This window comes from Gigantopelta aegis, chromosome 8, assembly GCF_016097555.1.
Source record: "Gigantopelta aegis isolate Gae_Host chromosome 8, Gae_host_genome, whole genome shotgun sequence".
Classification (NCBI taxonomy): domain Eukaryota; kingdom Metazoa; phylum Mollusca; class Gastropoda; order Neomphalida; family Peltospiridae; genus Gigantopelta; species Gigantopelta aegis.
In genome coordinates, this window is record NC_054706.1 from 22,839,568 (window position 1) to 22,865,977 (window position 26,410).

At 35.6% G+C, this 26,410-nt stretch overlaps 1 protein-coding gene across 1 annotated transcript in view; it reads left to right on the plus strand.

Moving 5' to 3' along the window:
- The window catches only part of LOC121378786 (ankyrin-2-like), a 42,935-nt gene continuing 16,525 nt past the window's right edge, over window positions 1–26,410 (plus strand). The window contains exons 1-4 of the mRNA XM_041507103.1: window positions 1–88; window positions 11,754–12,062; window positions 22,824–22,901; window positions 24,244–24,288. Coding sequence (XP_041363037.1) covers window positions 85–88; window positions 11,754–12,062; window positions 22,824–22,901; window positions 24,244–24,288 — 436 coding nt within the window. The 5' untranslated portion in view covers window positions 1–84. The remainder of the gene's footprint in view (window positions 89–11,753; window positions 12,063–22,823; window positions 22,902–24,243; window positions 24,289–26,410) is intronic.

A 26,410-nucleotide genomic window follows, 5' to 3' on the forward strand; every position in this document is an offset into this window, starting at 1 on the left:
GTTCGCCATTGGCTGTTAGAATCCGCTCGGTACTTGGTGCCGCGTTTCAATTTGTAAATTGTTTTTAAAAAAAATTGTTTTGTTATGGGTAAGTATTATAGTTTGTGTGTGTGAAAATGAATGCACTAAAAGTAATTTTGCCATACTCGATCAACGTGTTTTTGCATCACCTGTCAACACGTGTCTTTCACCGCTGTAGGCCTAATGATCAAACTTGTATATCATTATATATCGACTTACACAAGTTTACATAGAAGCTTCAATACATACCTTATTGTAATTTATGAATCCATAAATGAAATCAATGTTTTATTTTATCTGTTAACGTAAACATCCAAGCGGTTATGAAATTTGGCTTCGGTTTCCGGTTTCGGTTTCTGTTTTGACAAAAGTAAAGTATCCTGGCGTCATATGTTTTCGATACGATAAGCAAAAAATTTAAATATAATATAAACAATATTTCGTACATACAATACATGTCACATTAGTTTATTGTGAAAAACAGTGATAATTTCCCATGAACGCCAAGTTTTCCTCCAAAAACACTGCCTGCTAAGTCGTACAGGGGCAATTCCGTGGTGTCGGACGTACATTTCAGACACTTCAGCCAAGCATTACATAAAGGTACAAAAAGTTCCACAACTTTTTATTGCTATACATTGTAAGAACCAACTAGGGCACCATTATTATATATAAACTTTATTCCATCCTTACAGTGTTGTCCGGTGTATTGGCGCACCTAAGCTTTCAATGATGATAACTAGTTTAACGTGCCCATATACCACTAGGGTTTCGAACACGCCCATCCCGAGTCCGACCTCCGATAAGATCGGTGGCCTGACTCGGGATGGAGGGGGGGGGGGGGGGGTAGAAACTGGGCAGAATTTTGAAAATAGCAATTAGTAAAGAAGTTAATAGATAAAAAAATAAAAAGGTTACAAGCCAAAAATAAAAAAGAATTGACTGCTCGGTCGAATATTTATATAATTTGGAGCATTTTAGAAGGACAGTCCAAAATTAAATAAGAGAAAGAAGAGAGGATCGGACTATTTAATAATATTTAAAAAAAAAAAAAGTAATTTCGACATAAAATTTTGAACGCAGATCTAAAAGTTTAAAGTCCGATCGATATGTCCACACGAGTGGCCTCGTTAAGGCCGTTTGGGTGCACAGCATCTACGGGGAGGTGATGTTGTTCCTCTCCTCAAAGTGAGGCACCAGTCTCCTGTAGCTGTGGGTATTAAGGCAGTGGACCATCTGTGGGTACTGGGCGCCGGTGACGATCTTCATGATTCTGTGGATGGTGTTGTTATCCGTGTCATGGCTGAGGAATCCCTGTCGGTAAAGATCATCCCGGCGCGACGTCACTACTATAGCTTCCACTCCCCGTAGTTTGACCGTGTGGATGGCGACCTGGTGGCCATCGGGAAACGTCTTGAAGTTTTCTTCGTAGACCCCGCCTGGCAGTCTGTCGGGGTCCGTGACGTCTCCCACCAAGTACTTAGAGTACTGGCCTTTGATTTTCCGCGCTGCCACTCTCCAGTCACCCGAAGAGGAAGTAGAAGGCCGCGTCTTGGCTGGTTGGTCCTCCGGGGGGGTCACGGCCTTCCTCTTGACAGCCCCAACATCCAGAGTCGCCGTCGCGGAGTCCCCCGTGGGTGGGGGTCTCGACGCAGACGAACGACGAGCGGGAACAGGTGACGCTGGTCGCGGTGCACTGGTTGGCTGCTCCACTTCCCGCATCTGAACAGTCGGTCGTGGTGGGGGCGGCGACGCAGACGGGACCGCCACTGGCGGTTGAGCCGCCAGCTTTGTCCCCGCCTGAGCCGCCCCTGGCGCACGTTTCCTCTTCCTAGTTCCCTTCCTCTTGGCTGTAGCCGCGTCGCCATACACCAAGGTCACGGTTGCCCGTGACCCGGTGTATGCGACGCGGTACTCCAACAGCGATCCATAACTAGCGATCAGTCCCCCCAGGTGGGGGGGTAAGTTGAGAGCGCATGAAACCACGTCTAACTTCATCGCTGGCCAAACTGAGAGTCTAAGCTTTCAAGGACCATTTTCTATGTGAACATTGTGAAATATTTAATAAAATGCGTCTTCGGCGCAGTAGATGTAGATCGTTTACCCCGCTATTTATAAACCGCCCATGACCTCACTTTTAGCCCATAGACGCTACACTATTGTCCCAGAATTATTTTAGTACTTTTTTGTTTTGTCTTGTTAAAAATATTACTATGAAAATGAACGATCACATATGACCCATCTCATGATCAGTTTCGGAATCGTTTTCTCGAGTGGCACAGTAGGGCCTACTGCAGATGCATACATGTTCATTGTCATGCATGGCTAAGATGCCTACATGGATTTTAGTTTTCTCGGGTAGATTGTGCACACACATGGATCTTATTTCGCTTTTATTTTTTGTAACAATGTGACAATTGTGAACTGGAATGACTGTCAATTAAGGTGTAAAATTTTCGTTTTGTTTGCATTTGCCTGTGTTTTTCTTTTTCGGTTTAAATAAAAAAATAACCGAACAAAAATAATTACATTTATACTGTTTAGTATAATTTTTAAAATGCGGGAAAGGTGTTTTTAGACTGGTTTTAACATTCTTAATATCAATAAGGATGACCTACTTCGCGTTTATAAACACGAAAACAGGTGAATGATTTATTTTGAAATTATTATATAATTATTGACAATTCTAAAATAAATAAATTAATTGCACCCTTAACAATAAATATGTTGATACTTGATTAACCACTGAAAAAGGAATTGAACTTTAATTCGTTAAAAACTCCGACAACATGACAACTTCCTAAGCATACTCAAGCAAAGTACCAAGTGCGCCGAATCACCGGACGCGCCGATACACCGGACACGGTTGTATGTCGCTTTAGGTGTACAGGGGAAAATATGCATGGTGTCGGACGTATGCACACAAACTGCAATTTTTCACCCACACATGGTAATGTCTAATTCTCTGTGATGTGTGAGGGCATGTTATAAATATTGTGTCCTATTCCTATAAGAGTAGATGTTTATTTGTATATAATTAAATTTTCTTTGCGTCTGTACACTTCACGGCAATCTGATTGGTCCAGAGGTGCTTTTTTTTGTTGTTCATATCTCGATGAACCCAAAAACATTAAGCCACGCCTACTACCCCCCCTCTCTGCCCCCCCCCCCCCCCCCCCCGACTTGCACTACTTTAGTGCAATAAGCCGGATTATTCTGGCAATCATATTTAGATATTTTGAAGAAAACACACGTGAAAGCTACAAAAAATGTATACGATAAATTAATGGAAAATGCTATAGCAGAGTAGACATATGGATCTATACGCATTCATTAAAAAAAAAAAAAACCAAAAAAACTTCGCTAATCATGACATGAGACTGTCATTGGCCAAAGAAATCATGTAGGAAACTTCACGCCTGTAACTAGCCCGAGTACTCTGACTGTAAGAGAGCTAGACAGACATTTGGACATAAATACGCTCTCATTACAGTCAGAGACCAACCTATATATATTTTTGGCAATTCCTGACTACCAAACGGTAGGCAAAGATTCCCGCTCTAATACCACAACAATCCTATGTTTGACGTCAAATACCTTTACATCGGTCATTTTCGAGTTAACTGATACAAAAAAATCCACATATTAATCACTAATACACATACTACAGAAAGAAACCCGACAGCACCCACATTCAGCTACGTTTCGTGACACTCCGTCGCAACAATTACAAAGCTCGGCGATTTAGGCGAGTGAAAAATCGCACTTGTCAAAATGCTAAGGCGAGTGAAAATCAAGCATTTATTAATTTAGTAATTGGTACATGTAAATGTAGAGACATATGTTGCAAAAATGAACCAATAAACCAATAATGTTTTCTTCTAATTTTATGTTGTTTGGTTCATTAGTATAGTCTGACTTCTTTTCCCTTTCAGGAATGGAGTTTCAGGAGTAGTACTATAGAAATATAATTATGACATGTATACACTGATGCAGACCATTTGATTTTTTAATTACAATATGTACTATTCAGATAATTTGATGCACACAATTATATATACCGGGGTATACCTTTTCAATGTTCAGTGGTTTGGTGAACATGCAGATAAACATATATAGGAATCAACTTGTCTTAAATTTGATTATTATGTACAACGAACATGATTAGGATAGTTGGGATGGGGAAAAAACCCACTGATTCATGAACTACGACCCAAGCATATCAGGTGTGCACTACTGACTCATATTAATAAAAAAAATTGGTTTCTGTAGTATTAGTATTAGTTGTTAGTATCTGGTGTATAATTCTGTATTGAAACCATATCAAAGTTGTATCTTTGAGACTTATAAAAGGTACTCTATAATAGTTTCCCCATTCTTTTGAGTCAAAAGCAAAACCTTGGTTTCTACATCTTATTTGTGATGTTGGTGTAATAATTTCGCAAATTTAATAATTTATACATATCTTTAATACCTGTTTGACTTAAGAATAATATTAAATTTGACAGGAAATACAGGATTAGGTAGCAATGTAAAGTGGCCATTTCTAACATTGTCTGCTTTATTTATAAATGCCTTAATGCTGTTTATAAGCGATGAATATTCTAAAAAGTGTGTGAATTTACATTATATATATTTTTTAATTTCTCAAATGTAAAGATTTTTCCATCTTCATCAAGAAGATCGTTTATAAATATTATTCCCTTTTCTAAATAATTTTTATAACAGAATGGTTTTGTATTTATTGTTATGTTGCTGTTGTACCAAATATTTGAGCTTATAATGTCTTCTATTTTTTCCAAAATTAGTTTTTGTTGAATTAACTCCCAACTGTATAAAACATCTTTCCAAAACATGTTTTTAAATTTCTTTCTTTTTATATTCAAATAATAATCTCCATTTATTACAAGGTCTCTATTGGATAAGTTAGTAGTAGATTCAAACAGTCGTACGTATTTGTGTGAAATACAACTGTACAAGTTTTGTAAAACAGTCATTATAGTTAACAAATAAGATGATATTAAAAACAAAAACACAGTTTGAGCTAGGATTTATTATTTTTGTTTGAAGAAAATGAAAAACAGTTACCAGGTGCATCACAGGAGGGGGGGGGGGGCGGTGTTCAGGGGGTGGGGATGAACCCCCTCTTGGCCATGTTTTTTTTCTTTCTTTGTTTTGAAAGAATTCTTAAATATAATTAGCCATAAACACAACTAGTTCAATGCAAATTAAGATGAACACCATTCAGAAATTCAAGGTAACACCTATGACTACATGGGGTGGGGTGGGGTGGGGGGCAAAGTGGCCACCTTGTGACTAGTGTACACCTACAAATGACAAGTGACACAAGAAAAATTACCACTAGCTACATGTATGACTATGAGATGACAGCACCACAGAAAAATTTCATTATTCTAAAATTAAAGGCATATAAGATGGGGGTAACTGTAGCTGTGGCAGCCCCCAGTGACTACGGACCTGGATGTAAAAGTGGTTTCCTCAAATGTGACGTCAGTGACTATGGACCTGGATGTAAAAGTGGTTTCCTCAAATGTGACGTCACATTTACCATGTTAGTTGTGATCCTCTACAAATGTTTCAGTTTGTATTATTCTGGCAGTAAATGCAATTACTGGGTTTGTTATTTTGTTATGGAGATGAACAGTTAGCTGAAAGTATAATTTTTACCTTTTAAAACATAATCAACACTTTTGGCGGGAAGCTGCCTTTTGCACACTTTAATAAATTTCTCTTAATCCACTTATATGAATAAAATATTAATACTGGTATTCATAATTGGCTCTAGTTATAAAAAATGTCTCCTAAAATCATACTGGTATTGCATAAATATCAATACTTTGCTTCAAAATTGGAAAAAATAAACATGCTTTATGGTGTCGGACGTACACTCCGACAGCACCACAGTAGCATGGCAATTGTTACATATTCAGTAATTGTTTTTATATTTTTTGATCAACCATATAAAATTAACATTGCATCTCAGTTAGTAACATTTTACAACCAGTTAGCAGAAGTGGAGATTAAAAAATGTTATATTTTGGTGTCGGACGTACACATGAGTAACATATTATGGTTAAAAGTCTGCTTGAAATATAAATTTGTCTTTTATATATTAAGTCAATTAACAAAGGACATGTCTGGAATTATTTCTGTATAAAGAGTTTTATTTCTACTCACTTATGTATAAAAAATATGCTGATAAATGTGTTAATAGAATTTTTCGTAAAATATTGCTGCATTCATGGTTGATGCATTAGTTGCATTATAAGTGACTAAAACACATCTACTGAAAAAGGATTAATGTAATATTTGACACTAGAGATAATAACCTTTCAAATGATACCAAACATGTCTCACTTGAATGAGTTTCTAAAAATGACGTATTGGTTCACTTGACCACGGAATTGCCCACAGGTGTCTCCGGTATATTTGCACAAACGTTATATGTTTTCGATAGTTTCATTAGCTGTCTATTTTTGTCCTTGTTATGGCAGTGAAGGGTCTATACTCCGTGCAATAATTTACATCAAAATCTTCATTTGAAAATAAAATCATAAACTGTTTGCAACTTGTAAAAAATATTGAATAATCTTCAGACCAATAGACAGTGTTCACTGAAAACATACTTACATTACACTAGAATTACCGAAAAGAACTTTGCTGTGAATGACATAAGAGGTAACCCATCCAGCCTTCCATAAATTTTATTTATGGTATTATAATTAAAACATAAAGTTGGCAGCTTTACTTGAAGCATTTTTAATATTGTGAGGAAAAAGACACTTTGTTGTTTATGTTCAGGCTGATAGTGACGTAATATCTCGCATAATCTCGCAATACATGCAGTTACAAACAAAGTATCGAAAACATATGTCGATTGAAATTGTATGACGGTACGATAAAGTTTGTTTTATTTAACAACGCCACTAGAACACATTGATTTTTTATCTTATCATCAGCTTAGACGTCAAACATATGGTCATTCTGACACTGTTTTTTTAGAGGAAACCCGCTGTCGCCACATATTCTCACTAGCCCGAGATTCTTTCCTGAAAGGTTTTTTTTTTTTCATATATGATATACAATAAACTATTTGTCAGCAAGTAAAACAAAAAGGTATGGGAAATAATTAGAAAAAAATGTAGTTTGAAAGAAATTCACTCGGAATATCTCGGCCAAAGGGTGAGTACGACTACGAATCAAATAGCAGAGTTGTTTCAAATGGGTGAATATCAGAAGTTCTCAGGTAATGTCTCACAATACGATAAGAAGGGCTGACATCATGATAATTATGTTTGTTTGTAACCTGGATTAACTTTAACAAACAATTTATTATAATTCTCATTTTGATACTTATAAAGAAACCATTATGTACTTATGATCAGTTATGAATGGGAACTCCTCCCCCCCCCTCATCCCCCCAAAAAACCCAAACACAACAAAAACAAAACAAAAAAGAAACAAGAACCTTTAATAGCATAAAGTGTACATGTATTACAGTTTACGGCTTACACACACACATACACACCCTCACAACACACAACACAGACACAGACAAAATTAGTTATTTTTCAATGTAGGTACTTTGTTAAATTTATCTATTTCATGATGTGTACATTATTTTTATTTTTTATTTGTTTTGTAATTTATGTGATATTTTATAAGTTAAATTAATAATTTATGTTTAAAAGTTTGCAAATGTAAATGGAAATATGCAACCTTTAAAACTAATAAAAGACTGGCTACTGTTGTGCATATTACGCTTCTTGTACTACTATTAATATTAGAGTAACAAATCTATGGGTTCCAGTGTAAAAAAGAAAATGGGGCCAAACAATAAACCTTTGTTTTTTCAGCGTTTACACTTTGTAACTTGAATAAAGTTATATCGATAGGTATACTGATGTCATGGATGGGTCGAAGATTACTGGTGGCCAATTATTTGTTAGTGAAATATTGCATGTGATAGCAAATCGGAAGAAGTAACTTGTAGATGTTTCTTTGTTTTCGTACGATCCTAGTGGTGTAAAAAATTGGGGGGGGGGGGGGGGGGATCACTTGCCATTGTGATCGCACAAAGTAACTTTTACTGGCCCGAATCCAATAACCACTGGCCTCGGGCATCGGGCCACCGTATTCTAGAACCCCTGCTCCATCTCCTTTCTTAAACTGTATATTATTAAAAATTAGTTTTGTATGTATTACTTAAATCTGAATTGCAATAACAATTCCCAATACAGCACAAGTCTGAACAAGAAAATATCTGCAATATCCATTGTGACTAGCTATAAAACAACACCAATATAAATATTAACTTAGGTAAGTTTTTGTGTTGTATTACTAAATACATGTATACTATGTTAAACCTAAAACATTTGCTTGTTTCTTCGATGAGGTAACACTATGTTTTAGTAGGTGGTAAACCTCGGCATGAAAATAACTCAGGGGAGTGATTAATTGCTTCCCTGACTTAGATTATTGGTGGGGGGGGGGGGGGGCAATTTAAAATATTACCATATTGATACTACAATGTATAAATTCACTTGCCAAAGTAAGCTAATTTCAAGGGAGTTATGGGTAGCTAGAGAGAGATATATTGCTCCCCTTAGATGACGAGGTCTGAAGTTGGCTATATTTTATTATTGCTATTTTCTTTTCGCCTGCATTTAACCGGTAAGGACCGGCCTCGGTGGCGTCGTGGCAGGCCATCGGTCTACAGGCTGGTAGGTACTGGGTTCGGATCCCAGTCGAGGCATGGGATTTTTAATCCAGATACCGACTCCAAACCCGAGTGAGTGCTCCGCAAGGCTCAATGGGTAGGTGTAAACCACTTGCACCGACCAGTGATCCATAACTGGTTCAACAAAGGCCATGGTTTGTGCTATCCTGCCTGTGGGAAGCGCAAATAAAAGATCCCTTGCTGCCTGTCGTAAAGAAGAGTAGCCTATGTGGCGACAGCGGGTTTCCTCTAAAAACAGTGTCAGAATGACCATATGTTTGACGTCCAATAGCCGATGATAAGATTAAAAATCAATGTGCTCTAGTGGCGTCGTTAAATAAAACAAACTTTACTTTACTTTAACCGGTAAGGAAGGGAAACATCGTGAGGTAATTTTGCCATCTGTAAAAACAAAATCATTTCATTATTTCAAGAAACTGTATTTTGTTTTAAAAATAAAAGAATGTATTCAGTGGAACATTTTAACTGTTCTCATTACATCTATATAATAAGAATGACAATAATAATACTGTAATTTAAAGTTGTAAAGTAACAACTTTGCAATTGTTTAATTATTACATACTATTTGGAAATAAAATAATTATGTTAAATCATAAAAATAATTATCTTAATCATGCATACAAATTTTATTATAAATACAAATTATATATTTTGTAGCTCACATCATAATTATTATAATATTAATAATTATCTTATCATTTCAAAATTGTTAAAATTTATAACATTGTCTGAAAATTGCATCAACAAAAATTATATTCTGCCCAACCTGCCTCTAGTCAGGTCCCCTCGACATACAAGCTATACGAAAACACATCGGTACTAAATACAGATTATACTAATTCAGATTCCCGTTTGATTCTCTTATTTGACAACCCAAGCTGTTATAATACTCATAAGACATGATGCAACTATGTGTTAGCTTCAGAAAATAAATGACAATATGCAAGGCATGCAAAAAGTGAATATGATAACTTTATTCTATGTAAAACAGTAATCACTAAGGCTTTGCTTCACCCCCAAAGACCCGGATGATCGGTAACTACATGTAGGCCGTGTGACGTCACACCTGTTCCGAGATATTAAACTTCCAAATTTTATTGATACCCAGTTATTTTGTAACAAAATATCAGTTAATACATAAAATTAAGTTCAGTCGACTGTTTGTCGTTAACGTTCACTGAACTGATTTTTATGCTACACAGTGTAGCATGCAACAAGAATTTTTTTAAACATGAGTTTGTATGACTTTTTAATGTAAACTGAAGCAAATGGACCTAATTAGAAGAAAAACACAAAATGTAATAATATTTCATCATAAATCTTGTTCACCGTGTGTCAAAACTGTCCACAGCTAGGCACAGAAACACCGAAATGTTGGAAAATATTATAACATTACCACATACTGACAATCACTTTACAACCAATATGTCCTATCAACAATATCATTATGTAGTCTTTGTATTTATTAATATAAAATACATCAGGGCCGTAGGAATGGGTGGGGGTGGGCCAAGGGGCTTGTTCTCCATCCCACACTTGACAGAAATGTATGTTTTAAATTTTCACTACTCTACATAAATAAAGATGATATAAAGATGAAAATCTAGTTTGTATCCCTCACTAGAGACTGTATTCCCCCACCCCTGCCCACACACACACTTCAAATATTGTTCTTATACAGGCCTGTACAAATGTAGATAATATATAATGGCTGAGGTTAGAAGCCAGTTCCTTTTATCTTTAGGATTTTGTAATCATGATTTCAAACCAACTGTTTCATGTACGTTTGCTGCACATACTGACATAAAACACATTTGTTGTTATATATTGGAATAAAACAAAAATAATTACAATTTATCATATAATATCTTACATTTTCAGTGCAATCAAAGTATGTGATATTTTTCAGATCACATACTTTAAGAATTTGATAACTTTGCAAATTAGATGTAAATTAGTCGAGGTCTCGGCACTAGGTTTATTGACATTTAAGCAAACGTACTTGGGTAACACTCCATGATTGACGTATGCATTCATAGTCATCAAATAAAAACATTTCAATGGCAATTTGACACAGAAAGCTGTCCAGCGTTCAGAAAACAAAAAATGTTGGGCATAACTTTGTTTTAATGTAAGGACAACCAAAATGACGTCATTCAAGTTTGACGTCATTTCGATTAAAAAATACACCACGCCACATACTCTTATGTCATTTGAATGGCGGACTGGAATTAAAGTTGTGTGTACAGTTTACAAAAACACGTTGTATTAAGCTTGAGCTTATATGATAATGAGATTATTACCCTCGTGTATTTCGGTATCGTCAATATCATATATTAGGAACAAAAATAATGTATTATGCTCGCCAGAGGCTCGCATAATACAATTTTTATTCCTAATATATGATATTGACGATACCAAAAAACACTCTGGTAATAACCTCTATATATCCAGTGTTATTTTCTTTAATCATTCATGGAGGAAGAAGGAAGTCCTGGTGAAAATATATTACAGGTGAAACAAAACAAAATAATACATGATGATTATTCCAAGTGGTAACTATTGTAAATTTTGCTTTAAATTGCTAGATGCGAAAAGTGATTAATTATATTATTTTATGGTAACAGTCGAAAATTAGACAACCAATTGTTTCAACCTCTGCCAAAGGTAGCAGGCTTTCTGCCAGAAAATAATTTAAGGGTACATAATAAAAACTAAATATATTCAAAGATGTATATTGGGTGGTTATGGGTTTGAAATGTGTTTTTTTATTATTGGACTTTTTATTTCATGCACTTTTACAAATTTTAAATAGCAATTCTCTTACTATAATCTATCTAAAAATTAAAACAAAATATATCCATTAATTTCCTAGATTTTTGGGTACACCTGTTAACATAAAAATCGTATTAAAAAACCCTATGAAATAGCCTTTATGTACTGACATTTAACTTTGTTCTCTTTATTTCAGAGGGGTTCAGTGAAGTGTCTGATAAAAGAAAATGTAAAGTGATGACGGAGAAAGATCTTCTTGGTATTGCACAAAATTTAGGTAGTGGATGGCAGCAGCTGGCTACTGAGCTAGGACTAAAACAGGCCCAGATTGAACAGCAAGCAGAACAAGGAGGAGCTAATGTTGTTGATAAGATTCATGGTTGCCTGATCAAGTGGAAGCAAAAATCTGGTCAACAAGCAACATTCCAAGTCATGGTGGATGCTTTAAAGAGAGTTGAAAACTCCTGTACATTTGACTGGGAACTAATAGCGGAGGTAGTGATAGGTGAGGCATGAAGTTTAAGAACTTGATTGTTTTTGTATGAATTGGTTACCGACACCAATGCATGAAAGGAAAATAATCATATTACATGTATATGTTTTGATCACTTAATTGGGTTAATCGGCCTATCTTTGTGTTTAACATTTGATACTGACTAGGCGGGTGATTTGTGGGGACCGCTAATGAAAAAATTAATAGATGTACACAATGTGTCTGTTTAGTTGAAGAAATCAATGCTACAGGTACCTTCTGCATCATGTTTGTCAGAGCCGGTTTAAGGATCCGCGGGGCCTGTAGCACAAATAACAGTGGGGCCCTCTTCCCAGGATATATATTTTGCAACCCCCTTGGGGAAAGGGGGCAGGAATAAATATACACATCACCGCAGGGGGCTCCTGAACCACGGGGCCCGTAGCACGTGCTAGGATAAACGGGCTCTGATGTTTGTGTTAGTTAACTTTGGCTAAATAGCCCACACTTTTGAGAGGGTCATCCCCCGCTATTCAGAAGGCTTTGAAGATATGAAAAACAACTTCAAACCTTTGTCCCCGTAAATTGGTCAAGGAATTGTATTATTTTGCCTCTACTATATTGCAGACTGCAAATTCAGTAGGATTCCGTGCTTTTGTGAATCCCATATTTTGCGTCAGAAGCGTAACATGAGATGGAATCCCAAAATATCTAGATTACATAATTTTTATGAATCTGGTGAAATCCCAGGCCCTAATCTAAAATTGAAAAAGTAGGAGAAGTTACTTCTCTCTTCCCAGAAGAAAGAGGAGAAGTTTGATAGAAATAGGCGAAGTGAAATAGTTTCAGTACATATAACATTTCACCATTTACCGCATTCAGTCGGAAAAATTCCGAATTTTACACTGTTCTAATCGTAATATTTCTGTATAAAATACTATTCCAGTAATAAAATTTAAACAAAACAGTTGTATGTTTCATTAAAAACATGATATTATTAAGTAGTTGATAATGTGCCGCTATGTTAAAATTAAAGTATTAAGTAGTATTTTCTGACATTACTGCAATGAATGTGGTCAAGGATTAAAGCTATGTTTCCATTAATGTGGCTGCGGTCTGGGTGCGTCTGACTGCGGTGCAGGCATTGGCATTTGTTGTGTTTCCATTTATGCGGCTACTGATTCCGATTAACATGGTGTGTGTGTGTGTGTGCTAAAATTGCACTCTTCAAAATTCTTATGAGCGGGGTGGAAATTACACTCCTCAAAATGCAGAGGAGGGAAAAAATCACACCCCTCAAAATAATCAGAATTAGAGGCAAGAGACCGAGAGGAATTGCACCCATGAACATGATTACCGTATTTGACCGGAAATTAGCCCATGTCTTTGAATAAGCCCCCCTCCATTTTGATAGCATTTAATAAATTAGGCCTTCATTCGTAAATAAGCCCACCCCCAACTTCGTCACCTTATAAATAACACGAAATTGTAAGTTTGCTCAAAGTTCATTCAAAAGGTCATACCTCCTGCAGATAATTAAACACAAATGTAACACAATATTTTACCACCAGTGAGATTTAGCAGTCTAACAGTAACAGTGTGTAACATTGTTTTCAATTTCATGCATGCAGTATTTCTTTGAAGTACACACACCCAAGTCTGAACTAAAACCAATGTCTATTTTTACCACCACTCTGGGTCCGCAGTTAATGCTAATTAGGCAAATACCTTATTCTGATTGGCTAAGAACAATGACCTAGATTGACAATTCTTTTTTTAGTGTTAGCTGGCTGACTATGTCAGAAACGTGTGTATACGCTATTGAGTTTGTTGTTAATTGCTGTTGTTTTAAGTCTTCTCGGCATTAAATTTTGGATGTAAATAAACAGCACTTAAGTAATTTTAACATAGGTGTGTTTCTGATAATTAGATACTAGTAAAAAAAAAATTTTTTTTTAATTAATTAACAATTATTATTTATTAATAACAAATGGAACACTAATCAATAGACGTGCTACTGAACGTTTTTTCTTTTCTTCCTAGTTAATTTAATTATTATTAGTTAATTTAATTATTATTATTTATTTTTATTATTATTATTAATATTTTTTTCAACAAAACTGGCCCCTTGTCAGGGGCGTAGCGTGACCTGGTCATGGGGGGGTTCGGATATGAACCAAGTGGACCCTTGTTCACACACACACACACATACACACACACACACACACACACACACACACATACACACACACAACGTATACATATATATATATATTACAATTATATATTTTAAAAAACCCAAAGAAACAATACAAACGAACAACAAACCACAGAAATTCCACTTACTAGATCGTAACTGGTTTATGGTTTAATTATCGATGAGAGTTCAAGACGCCTTGGATGACATTGTACAAACACGTTCACGACACGGTCAAGATCAATCTCCTTATCGTAATGAATGTGCAAGAGTGCCAATGCAGACAGGCGTTCTTGCCCCATCGTTGCCCTCGCATATGAATGTAAACGCCTTAATGAACTTGCACTTCGTTCGCACTCACAGGAGGTTGCTGGAATAGTACATGCGATCCTGAGAAGAGTTTTTATGTTAGGAAAATGGGTTCCATCACAATCCTTCAACGCAGCAGCTGGAGTAGAAGGTCTCCTCTCAGGTGACACATTTTCATATCGCATTTTCCAACGTTTCAATTCTAGGTCGGTCACCTCGGGTGATGGGAGATCCTCGTTGTACATACGTAGGATTTCGTCAATCGACATGTTGTTTTCACAAAGTATAGATGGTACTAGTCCTAGCAGTGAAATTGCAGTTTTAGCCAGTCCAGAAAACTTAGAGTTTAAATTTTCACACACATGATCCAAGAAAGGAATTGCCAAGTTCAGTTTGTAGTGTTCCAGTACAGTACTACTTGCAGCATTATTGGCACGGTATATCTGTCTCCCACTGACCCTTGGCTTATTGGGCTCAACACCCACTTTTGCTGCCATTCTCTCTGCCTGTTTGAAAATTACAGATTCGAAATTACTGTCAACGTCATGGCGCTCTTTCTTGTAGATATCTTTAATATCGTTCACGGCATTATATGCATGAATAATATCCAGAGAGGAGCTTTGGAGCTGAACAGTAAGTCCAGAAAGATGTGAGAGATATTGGTAGACTGTGAGGAAAACTATAATAAAGCCAAAACTTGTTATACCAGTGAGCAACTGCTGCGCATCACTGCGGGTCTGTGTTTTCCAATCCCAATACAATTCTGCAAAACCTTCATGTAGACCATTGTATTCTTCAAGATGCATCTTGTAGCCGATCACCTGTAGGGCATCAACAATAAAGAAATAGCACTGGTAAAAGTGTTGGTAGGCATTTTGGCGCTCCGCCCATCGGGTCCGACAGAGATCAATTAAAGTTTTTCTCCTTGTTTGGTTCTCGACTTTAATCGCTGTAATCAACTCAAGAAGTTCATTTCTCTTTGGGCTATTTCGGAAAAAAAGGCAACAGTTCTTAAGTTTGTCGATCATGTTACGCACTTCTGGTATGTTACAGGCGTGACTTATAACCAGATTTAAGCAATGGCCACTACAGTGCACATATGTTGCTAATGGAGCATGCTCTCGGATTTTAGCCTGGACGCCAACTCGACCAGATGACATGTTACTCGCCCCATCATATCCTTGACCACGCATATCTTTCAATGGTATACCAAGGTTTTCCAGTATGTGAATGATCTCATTGGCCAGATATTCACCCGTGGTGCGAATCACTTTTGAAAATTGTATGAACTCCTCCCTAATATTTTCATCTGAATCCACGAAGCGGACGCACAGAGCCAGCTGTTCAGTGTTATGAGATGTCACCTCATCCGCCATGATACTATAGAACTGTGCTGTCTTTATCTCTAGGACAAGGTCACCGAGAATTATGTGATTGCCTATAACATCGAGTAACTCATTTTGTGTTTGTGGTGACAAGTAAGTGACACATTTCATTTGTGGCTCCATTAAATGTTCATGTAAGGTTGAGCAATACCTAGCCAGTACCTTGATCAAGGAGAGAAAATTTCCCGGGTTTGTTTTCTCATCCTCCAAGTGTTCGTTCTTCCCACGTAATGCTATACCTTGCTTGCCACAATACACAATTGCTTCTGCAATGCATCGAAGTATTTCTCGGTTTTTGTCAATGTTCTTTGACCTATTGTTTTCCATCAAAATTGGAATAGTGGCATTAGGATTTTCAATACTTTTGATGAACGTGTCTGCAATTTGCATTGCCTCTTGGTGGTACTCGTTGCTTTCGTGGCTTTTGCACTTTTCGGACTTCTTTTGCCAATTTATAAATGGCCGATTGACAAATTGCCCTTTCCCTTCTCGATTCATACAGAAAAGTGAACACATGATGCAAAAGGCACCATCGAGTTTTTGGCTATAAACTAACCATTGATATTCCTTCAACCAGCTGAGTTTAAAACTGCGGTTACAGCCACCAACATATATTATAGGAAATGTATATGTTTCGGACGGCTGGCTATGGTGTTTGATTAGTGTATATTTTTCTCCATCAGAGAGTCCTTCAATTGCTTTTTTAATATCTAGTACTGACATTGTTGCAGTAATGATATGTCCAATATCGTTAATTGTTGCAGTAGGTGTCTTGGTTTGGGATTCTTCTTTGTATCCTTCGCTAGCAGACCCTGATGGCGATTCTGATGGATTACTTTTTTCGTCAGGAGTCGGGCGTTCTTCTCGTGGTGCCTGTTGGGTTTGCCCTTCTCTTGGTCGTGGTCGTTTATTGTTAAAGAATTTATCCAGGGATTGACATCTCTTGGATGCAATTTTCAGTTCCTGTTTTCTTTTCTCTGGCCTGCCCATCTCGAATGTTTGCTGCAAACAATTTAAAACCACACTAAGTTATACTTTCATTTATTCCATTGTATTGGATTGGAATAGAAAGTTGCATACGTAATTCAAAACGGAGTACAACGATCAAAGGTTCGAGTTGAACTACAGTATATATTATCAATAATGCGAGGCCTAACTAGGCAACAACACTAGCTCTACTGTTTTATTTAAAGTTACATTGTTAGCATGTTTCCTACAGTAAAATATGACCACAAAAATTATTTTAAAAAGCTCTTGTTTGTTCGCTAATAAAACCTATCGTGTAGGCCTACTCTAAAATGACAGTCGCCATGAGTACTGGACATTTTAAGCTTAAGGTAAGTTGTCAATGTCAAGTGTGTATGTGTGTGTGTGTGTGTGTGGACACGTATGCATGAGATAGAGGGAGATGGGGGAAAAGAGAGTGAGCAAGAGAGTACTAAACAGGTTTTCCCTAGATATCATTTTTACGAAACGAATGAAGTTCCCAAAGGTATCTAACCGAACGAAAGTGAGGTCAGATACTTTGGGAAGTTCATGAGTTTTCTAAAATTAATGATATCTAGTGAAACGAGTGCGGTATTTTATTTATTACCAACATGTTTATGAAGTAAAATGCACTGTGCTATCAGAGAAGCTGGCGTCGCTTACTAAAATTACATCAAATTATCGATACGAACCAATGAAAAAACGTATATCCGGTACGACACTGCCGATGTTTTATTTAATGACACACTAAACACATTTTATTTACGGTTATATGGCGTCGGACATATGGTCAAGGACCATAATTATGTTTACACATAGGCTACTCTTTCCGATTAGCAGCAAGGGCTCTTTTGTATGCACATCCCACAGACAGGATAACACATACCATGACCTTCGTTAACTAGTTGTGGAGCACTGTCTTTGGATAACATGGTTAGGCGATATGCGACTTTAATTTTGGCTTGCGTGTCACATATTCAAAATAGAGTGCTACATGTATGTTCCTTATCCTTTGAACAAAACAATTTATTAGGCCGGAAAACAACTGAAATAAGTATACTATATCTACTAGTCTAAGTGCATATTGATAGTTGGGGGAATATCTGTTGCAAGTAGGCCTACTTACGTTTGGAAATCACCTTCCTACACCACTGAGCAGATAAGATGTCTTTGGATAGTATGGTTGGGCGATAATGCGGCTTTAATTTTTGGCTTGCGCATCAAATATTGAAAACGAGTGTGTATGTTCCTTATCCTTTGAACAAAACAAAATTAGGCTGGAAAACAACTGAAATAAGTATACTGCCGCTACTAGTGCATATAGGTACATGTAGTTGGGCTGTGTCATTTGCAAGTACTTACGTTTGGAATTCGAAATCACCAGGCTTCTATGTCTTTGGATCATATTTTCGTCAACGTCTGACGTCATATCCTTGTTGATGACCATACATTTCGAAAGCTTAACATGAGCTCGGTGTACTACATTATTTTATAACAAAATAAAACTATGTAATAACAAGCGACGGGCACGCATGGACGCCTATATGAATATAGAGCCATATACAGCACTGTGTTAAACAAAATTTAATAATAATTAAAAAAAAAAAAAAAAAAAATAGTAATATTTTACTTCTGAAAGCGGACCATTTGCTTCAGCGGGGGGGTTCGTCCGAACCCCCCGAACCCCCCCAGCCTACGCCCATGCTTGTCTGGGAATAAGCCCACCCCATGCTAAGCTCACAATGAGTTGTCTTGGCCCCCTGGGCTTATTTCCGGTCAAATACGGTAAGTTTGAGGAGTAATGATTTCATGTTACGTACCTGCAAATTCTCTATTTTAATTTTTTTAAAATAATAATATAATATAATTACAGAGAAAATGTCAAAATCTATTGTTTTCTACCCAAATATATCTTACTACAATTTTTATAAATATATATTTTTACAAACAGGGTTACGGTTCATTATCGGTATACTGTAGTTAACACGTTATTTATTATACTACTAACTCGAATCATAGCAACATATAAAAAAACCCACCCAAAAACCCCCAACAAAACCACCCTGATGTAAATTTAATTTTAAAATATATATCCTTTACACTCGGTAAATTCGAATTACTGAGTTGAAATTAAATCAATGTATGTTTGTTTCAGGTGTACTAGAAATCTGACTACCAAGGTCATTGTCCTTGGCTTTAAATCACGTGGCAGTATCGTGAAACAGAAAGTAGAAATGTCTAAATTAGTTTTTTGTTTAGAAATGTACTAAGGTGCACTTTGGTTGTCATGCTTTTTCGTTCAGGTTAACATCAATAGAATTACGGAACAACAAAGTTCCCGAGTTTTCCCGATTGTCAAACCAATGAGATCTTAATAATAAGTGATTTCCTAGCTGATTGATACACACACACGCTGATTGATACACACACATACACATTCATTGGTTCGAACACTGTCTGTGCATCAAAGTCTGTTCAACCCATCGGGTAGTTCAAACAATGCATTATTCGGCCGTCGTTGGGTGCTTCTGTAATACAAAAACCAATTGGTCCGATTGACGCATGAGTAACGAAGTCGCCGTCAAATGTCGGATGAGATACATATTTGTAACTATTATTTATCACCGTTAAATAACCAAACAACAAACACACTGCTAGCCTGTATTTATAAATATTTATTAATTTAAAAAATCGTTCTTTATTATGCTGTTGTAGAATCTTTTGCGACATATTCACAACGTTAAGAAAAAATGAAAGTGCATGAAGCACAGGTGGAGGCCCTTTACCAGTTATTGTTGCAATCACTACATTACATTGATCTCTCCTGTATTTCAAGTTAAAAACAAGATATGCCGACACTCATGCGTAGAGTAGCGATTAAAATTATTAAAGTAAACCGGCGAGGCCGAACTAGGCTCACCAATTGATTGGTGTTACATGCAAGGTTCATTCGGCTAACGATTATTTCACTAACTCCCGTAAACATTTGCTTAAGTCATATTATTATAATAAACCAAGTATGTTGAAATTTAAACAACTAATGACGAATAGCAAAATAGGTGTTCTCAAGAAAGTATGTAAATTAATAAAAAGAAATTGTTGATAACAGACGAACACGCACATTTTTTTTATCTGTGTATCTACGGCATTTGATAAAACAAACACCAAAATGTTCATAAATTAAAGGTAATTTTAGTTTGTCCATACAATCAAAACAATGTATACAAGTTAAGGAAGAAAAAAGTTGAAGGAAGAGAAAGGTTAGATGTGTCCACTACGGTGTATTTTATTTTTATTCTTTACACTGCGGAATTAACGTTTATTCCACGGAATTAATGCTTATTCCATGGAATTAAATGTATTCAACGGAAATAATGTTTCCACCACAGAGAAAAGTTATGTGATCGATCACATGACTTTTCTCTGCAAAATAAACATTAACTCCACGGAATAATAAGACTATTTTATATTGGGTGGGGGTGGATAGGGAAATCCCACCCAAGGGGCACTAAATCAGGTGAAAACTCAAGGCGTGGGTGGGATTTCCCTATCCACCCCGACCCAATGTAAAAGAGTCTTTTTCTCTCATTCTTATCAGAAGAAAATGGGTAAAACCGGAGTAAAACTGAAAAAAGGAAGCCTTTTTTTAATATACCCAGTATATATATGTTTAAAATTTTTACAGTGTATTAACATAAAAACAGTATTTTTAAATTCTCTATCTATGAAAATGACAAACTTTGTTTGCGCATAAAAATGTACAGCAACAATTACAATATTATTCAGTATTTCTGTTTACTACATTGAAATTAGTGTAAATATTAGGTATTGTATATAAGATTGATAATATTTTATACAATTTCTTTTGAATTAAAATATTTTGAATTATATCTTTATGGGGTGGGGGGTGGGGGAGGGTAACTGGTGGATATTTTACCGCGTCTGTTGCTAATGGGAGTTATTGCCCTTTAAACAAGTTACTACGCGCATGTGATTTTCCAGGTAGAAATTTCCATACCTTTCTATCATGGGATATCTTACATACATAAGAATGAGAGAAACGTTAATTCCTCTGTGTAAAGTATAAAAATGTAATAAAATAAGTAAATAAAAAATATATTATGGGCTGCCGTAGTCTTAATGCCCTAAAGTTATTTACCAGACATCTCGTGTTCTTTTGAGATTTTTTTAAAAATTCTCTCCCAAATATTGTGCATCCTTGTGTTCAGGACATGTTGGGTCGTACAGTATTGGATGTTGACGAACTAACTCAATGAACTTTTCCATGACGTAAAATTCTGGATTATCCAATCTGATTTTGTGTACTCATTCGCACCAATCGCTACATTGAGTACAATCGCTACATGCAGTAGGACATATGGAATCAAGCTGTTGTATTTACATGTTTTTCATTTTATGTTGCATTGGCATACCACATGTACTGCGTATATGGAATCTTAGCTTAATGCTTTACGACGATTGACATCATAACTCATGGTTTTCAGAATTCTATTTGCTGGGGTGCAGAAAGTACTCACCCACTCGTCAAATACGAGTAAAAATTCTGACGGACGAGTTGAAAAATGCAATTACTAGTCCATTAGGCGATCCGTCTTTTTTTGACTGATTGTAAATTTTATTTGTTATTATTAAAACATTTTTTACATTGAATCCGCAACTCCACATAATTCCAAACCATTCAAACAAACGGTTCAGAATGATGACAAAATAGTTCAATACACAAAAATACATGTACCACATTGCCGACTTCGGAGTTCCGAACTGCGCAGGCATGACATTTTGGAAATGGGTTATAGCGAAAACAAAGAACGATCTTTGGCTATATGACTTACATGTATATGGAACCAAAAAAAAACCCATGTATGGCTAAAACTGTATTAAGATTTGTGACTGATGATATCTTCAATAAAACAACAGCTATATTAATTATGTATTACTTTGTAACACCGTTTTCCCCAATACATTGAAATGCTATTATAGCTGAAATGAAATTTACAAAATAAAATTAAAAAGTACCATTTTCGCCAATACACTTAGGTGCCATTATAGCCAAATCGGTTTCGTTTTGGCCAACAAAAATGGTTCCGTTTTGGTAGTTATTCAGATTTAGCCTCATTCCTGGAAACAGAGCCATTAAAAGGTCAATAGTTCCTCAAAAGTATTTGTTTACGTTCAAAGTATGTTGCTGGTGTGTTTTGAATATATTTTTTGTTAAATATTAATTATATTTGCGGGATGCCACTTGAATTTTGTAAATCTATATGAAAGAAATGTGTAAAGGTTAGTCTTTACTAGAATATTTCAAAATTTATTTATTTGTCAATCATCTTTTGGCAGTTTGATTTTTTTCGTTTGCCACATGTTGTTGATCACTGACCAAGTGTCTTTAATAATGTTTTGTCATTATATAAATTCTGGCGGGCTAGTCAATTTTGGTTGGTTCTGGCCCAGCGGGCTAGTGAAATATTTTCCATTTCTGCACCCCTGTATATTTGTCATTTCATGTTGTATCATTGTTTTAAAAATATTTAAACAAATTAATACTTTCAACTTTATATTTATTGGTATTAAGTCACATTTTTATATCATTGCATAAGGTGGACTATATTTTGATTAAATGAGTTTGTAGGTGAAATGTTTTGAAATCGTTCTACAGACTACAATAAACAAACCGTAGCTTACAAAATTAATGTTTTGTTACTGTAATTAAATGGGCAAGAAAAAGAATCAGTCACCGTTGTGATGTATACATAAGGCAATTCCAACCCTAGGGACAAAAAAAATTCTCCCTCAGGCTGGAATTTCCTTCTTTATACCTTACAACAGTGATTGATTATATTAATATTGACATCATCATCATACATGTGTTATTTCTGTAATCATCTCTATAACCAGGTGAGGCTGATAATCCAGATGCTGGTGTACATTCCAGGACCCAAGCCCAGGGTGTTGACATGACTTGTGATACTGGAGGTCAGTAAACGTGATAAAGGTGCAGTAACTGTAAAGTAAATAGAGATTATTATACTTGTGTAAGCTTGTGTGTCGTACTGATTTTACGAAACAAGTGTCAGGATCTTTGTATTGCCCGAGGGTAATACATGAATCCTGACACGAGTTTCGTAAAATCAGTACGACTTGCAGCAAGTGTACCAATTTCTTTATTACCCATAATATTATTGTTGTTTTCTTTATGAATAACAAGACCCAACTCAAAATGTTTCAGCCACAACTAGGAGACGTCGAAATGACGTTATATTTCAAATGCCCAGTCTGAGCTAGGACTGGAGAAGCCACGTCATGATATGATGTCGCTTCTCAAAATTACGTCATTACACTTGTTATTTATTACGTGTGCTTCGTATGATTATTATTAACTCAGTTATGTTGAACCATATGGATAATAACTTCATTATAACATGATTAACACTTGAGATACTGGAGGTCAGCAAACATGTGATAACGGTGCAGTAAGTAACTGTAAATTAAACTTCATTATAACATGATTAACACTTCAGATACTGGAGTTCAGCAAACGTGTGATAACGGTGCAGTAAGTAACTGTAAATTAAACTTCATTATAACATGATTAACTTCATGACACTATGGATGGCGTTTTGATTGCAGTCACCATCTGCAGTTACTCATTATGTGATAGCATAAATATAATTATATTATAACTCTGTGAAGAAAGCTATATAAGTTATCCAAAGACCATTATTATAATTTGTATTAAACATTGAAAACTGAGCAACTGCTAATCATTATCTTCTCTGGTAGATCGTTCAAATGAATAAATGACAAATTAAAAGATGTTATTTACACAATAAATTATACTTACTGGTACTAAAACATTTATCATGTCTCTGGGTGTGAGTTTTCAATCAAACCAATGGCTTCGGTAGTGTCATGGTTAAACCATTAGACATAAGACTGGTAGGAGCTGGATTTGCAGATCCAGTACCAGCTTCCATCCAGAGCGAGTTTTAACGACTCAGTGGGTAGGTGTTAGACCACTACACCCTATTCTCTCTCACTAACCACAAACCACTAACACTCTGTCCTGGACAGACAGCCCAGATAGCTGAGGTGTGTGCCTAGGACAGTGTGCTTTAACCGTAATTGGATATAAGCACGAAAATAAGTTGAAATGAATAAAATCTATGTAAGATAAAATAATGTATGTTTATTTGTTGTAAATGTTTAAAATTGGGTTAACAATTTGCCTATGACAAAAACATGTAAAAATTGCCAAGTGAAATTTTGCGTAAGACAGATTTATTGTGTATTTATCTCACTGTTTTCTTGTTTGTAGAATCAGGACCAAGTGGTGACCAAGCAAGTTGTAAAAACCCTCCAGGTACTGTTAAAAAAGGAAAAAGAAGTCTTTATGTATATTTTAATTTAATGATTCTAATACAACTAGCATATAATCCTGTTTTTCATTGGTTAATTTTCAATTTATGTACGACATGGGCAAACAGGATTTAAAAGATGACAAGACTTTCAACACTTGTTCGATCGACTATCGAATACCGGTGTTTTCTTTAGTGTCTTAATTCCACATCTTCCATTATATTTAAACAGTCATTGGCATAAACGTGAGGTGAAAATTTTCTTTTTGTTTGTGCCATTTTAATTTTTGCCATTTTGTAAGCAACACTAAACACACATCCATCCACAAATACAGTCCATCACTTGTCAATCGCTGCTGTCAAATCATGCATGTGACTTGTCATTTTCTCTTCCAATTATGCATTCCCAAAATGACACAGGCAGGTTCATAAGAATTAATTGTAACATAATCTGAAGTACATTTGTTTATTTATCTATAACATAATTTTTGGGACAGTAATGCAGATGGTGATTAAAATTACTTTTTAAACAACTTTATAGGGTGTATACTACCAAATCTCCTAAAACTTCTACCTGCAGCATATCAATCAACATAAACTCCACAGATATAAATACTACCACCCCTCACAATTTTACTGACGATTTAGAGCAGTTATTATTATACGGCCGAGATCAATATCAATTTCTTCGGTCCATAAAACATGATATTGCCCGAAATGTGGTCAATAATTGTTTTATTACATAATGTCATCCATAAGACTCGTACATTCCTGCTTTGTTTATCAGAATGGAAATACGCCAACGCTTATAATTTCCCGCAGTGCGTTAAAACTGATGGGATTAGTGACGTCACATAATCCTATGACATTGTATGACATGCAGAGGAATGCGGAAATAAACAGTTGAAACATTACTAAGACAAAACAAATTCAAATTCGAGACATTATAACCAGCAAGAGTGCCAAAATCATATTAGTAGCAAAGTAAAACACAAAATGTGATAAATCTGAACATATATTTATACTGAACAGTTACCGATTACATTCAAATGCATTTTTTTATTTGTAACATAAAATCCTGAGAGTGCAAATTCCAACTGCATTTTGATTTATCATGTACGTTTCTAAATCTGCAAGATATTCCACACACAATTTGACAATTACTGTTTGCAGAATTAAAAACAGTATGACTAAAGATGTTGTCTTTTTGTTGAAGGACAGCAAAGCTATTTGTCACAAGTTTGTGCTTGTTTACATTACAATTATTAACAGTTGACATTGCATTACATTACCTACTCATTAATTGGATAGAATTTTGTCTCATCTTCATTTTCATTGGTTAAATCTCCCAGGGCAATATCACTTTTGATGGACCGGTGAGACCGTCTCAGGGCAATACCACTATTTACGGACAGTCATGTGACTGGTTTTCGACCAATAAGAATACAGATATATTCACATTATGTAATAATTATTAAAACTCAGAATGCAGCTTATATTTTACCATTATAACCATTCATTTGCTCAACTTATAACATGATTGCAAGACATCAGAATTGTTATATTTGTTTACCCAAAATGTTTTCTGTTAACATTGGTTCTCAAGGACTTCATTTTGTAATTTGCCTTAAAATATATAAAATAATTTTTATAAATTATTATAAGTACATGTTTTTTTTAACAACATACATGTTTTGATAAAACACTGAAAGGTTTTGTGTTGGAAAGTTTTGGCTGTAAGCTATATCACTAAACGTTTCACTCACCGAAACAGTATTTATGGCTGATACATGCTACATGTTTTGAGTAGAAATACCAGTAAAAATATACAATACAATACAAATATTACGGTATGTACATTTTAAAATTTTGTATACAAATCAAAGTGTTTTAAAAACTTTAAAATTAATTCAGGGTGAAATTTAAGATTCCAAAACATTTCTCTTGCCAAATATATAATTTCTCGACAGCTTCAGATGATTACTCTCCACTAAAATGTGGTGCACAGTCAGTGTACACTGACAATGTTCACATTCAGGAGGAGTGTCCTTTAAAATAAATGAATGTGTCAAAATACGTATGGCCGATACAGGCACGGCACAAGACTACTTCATCCTTCCTGCACCA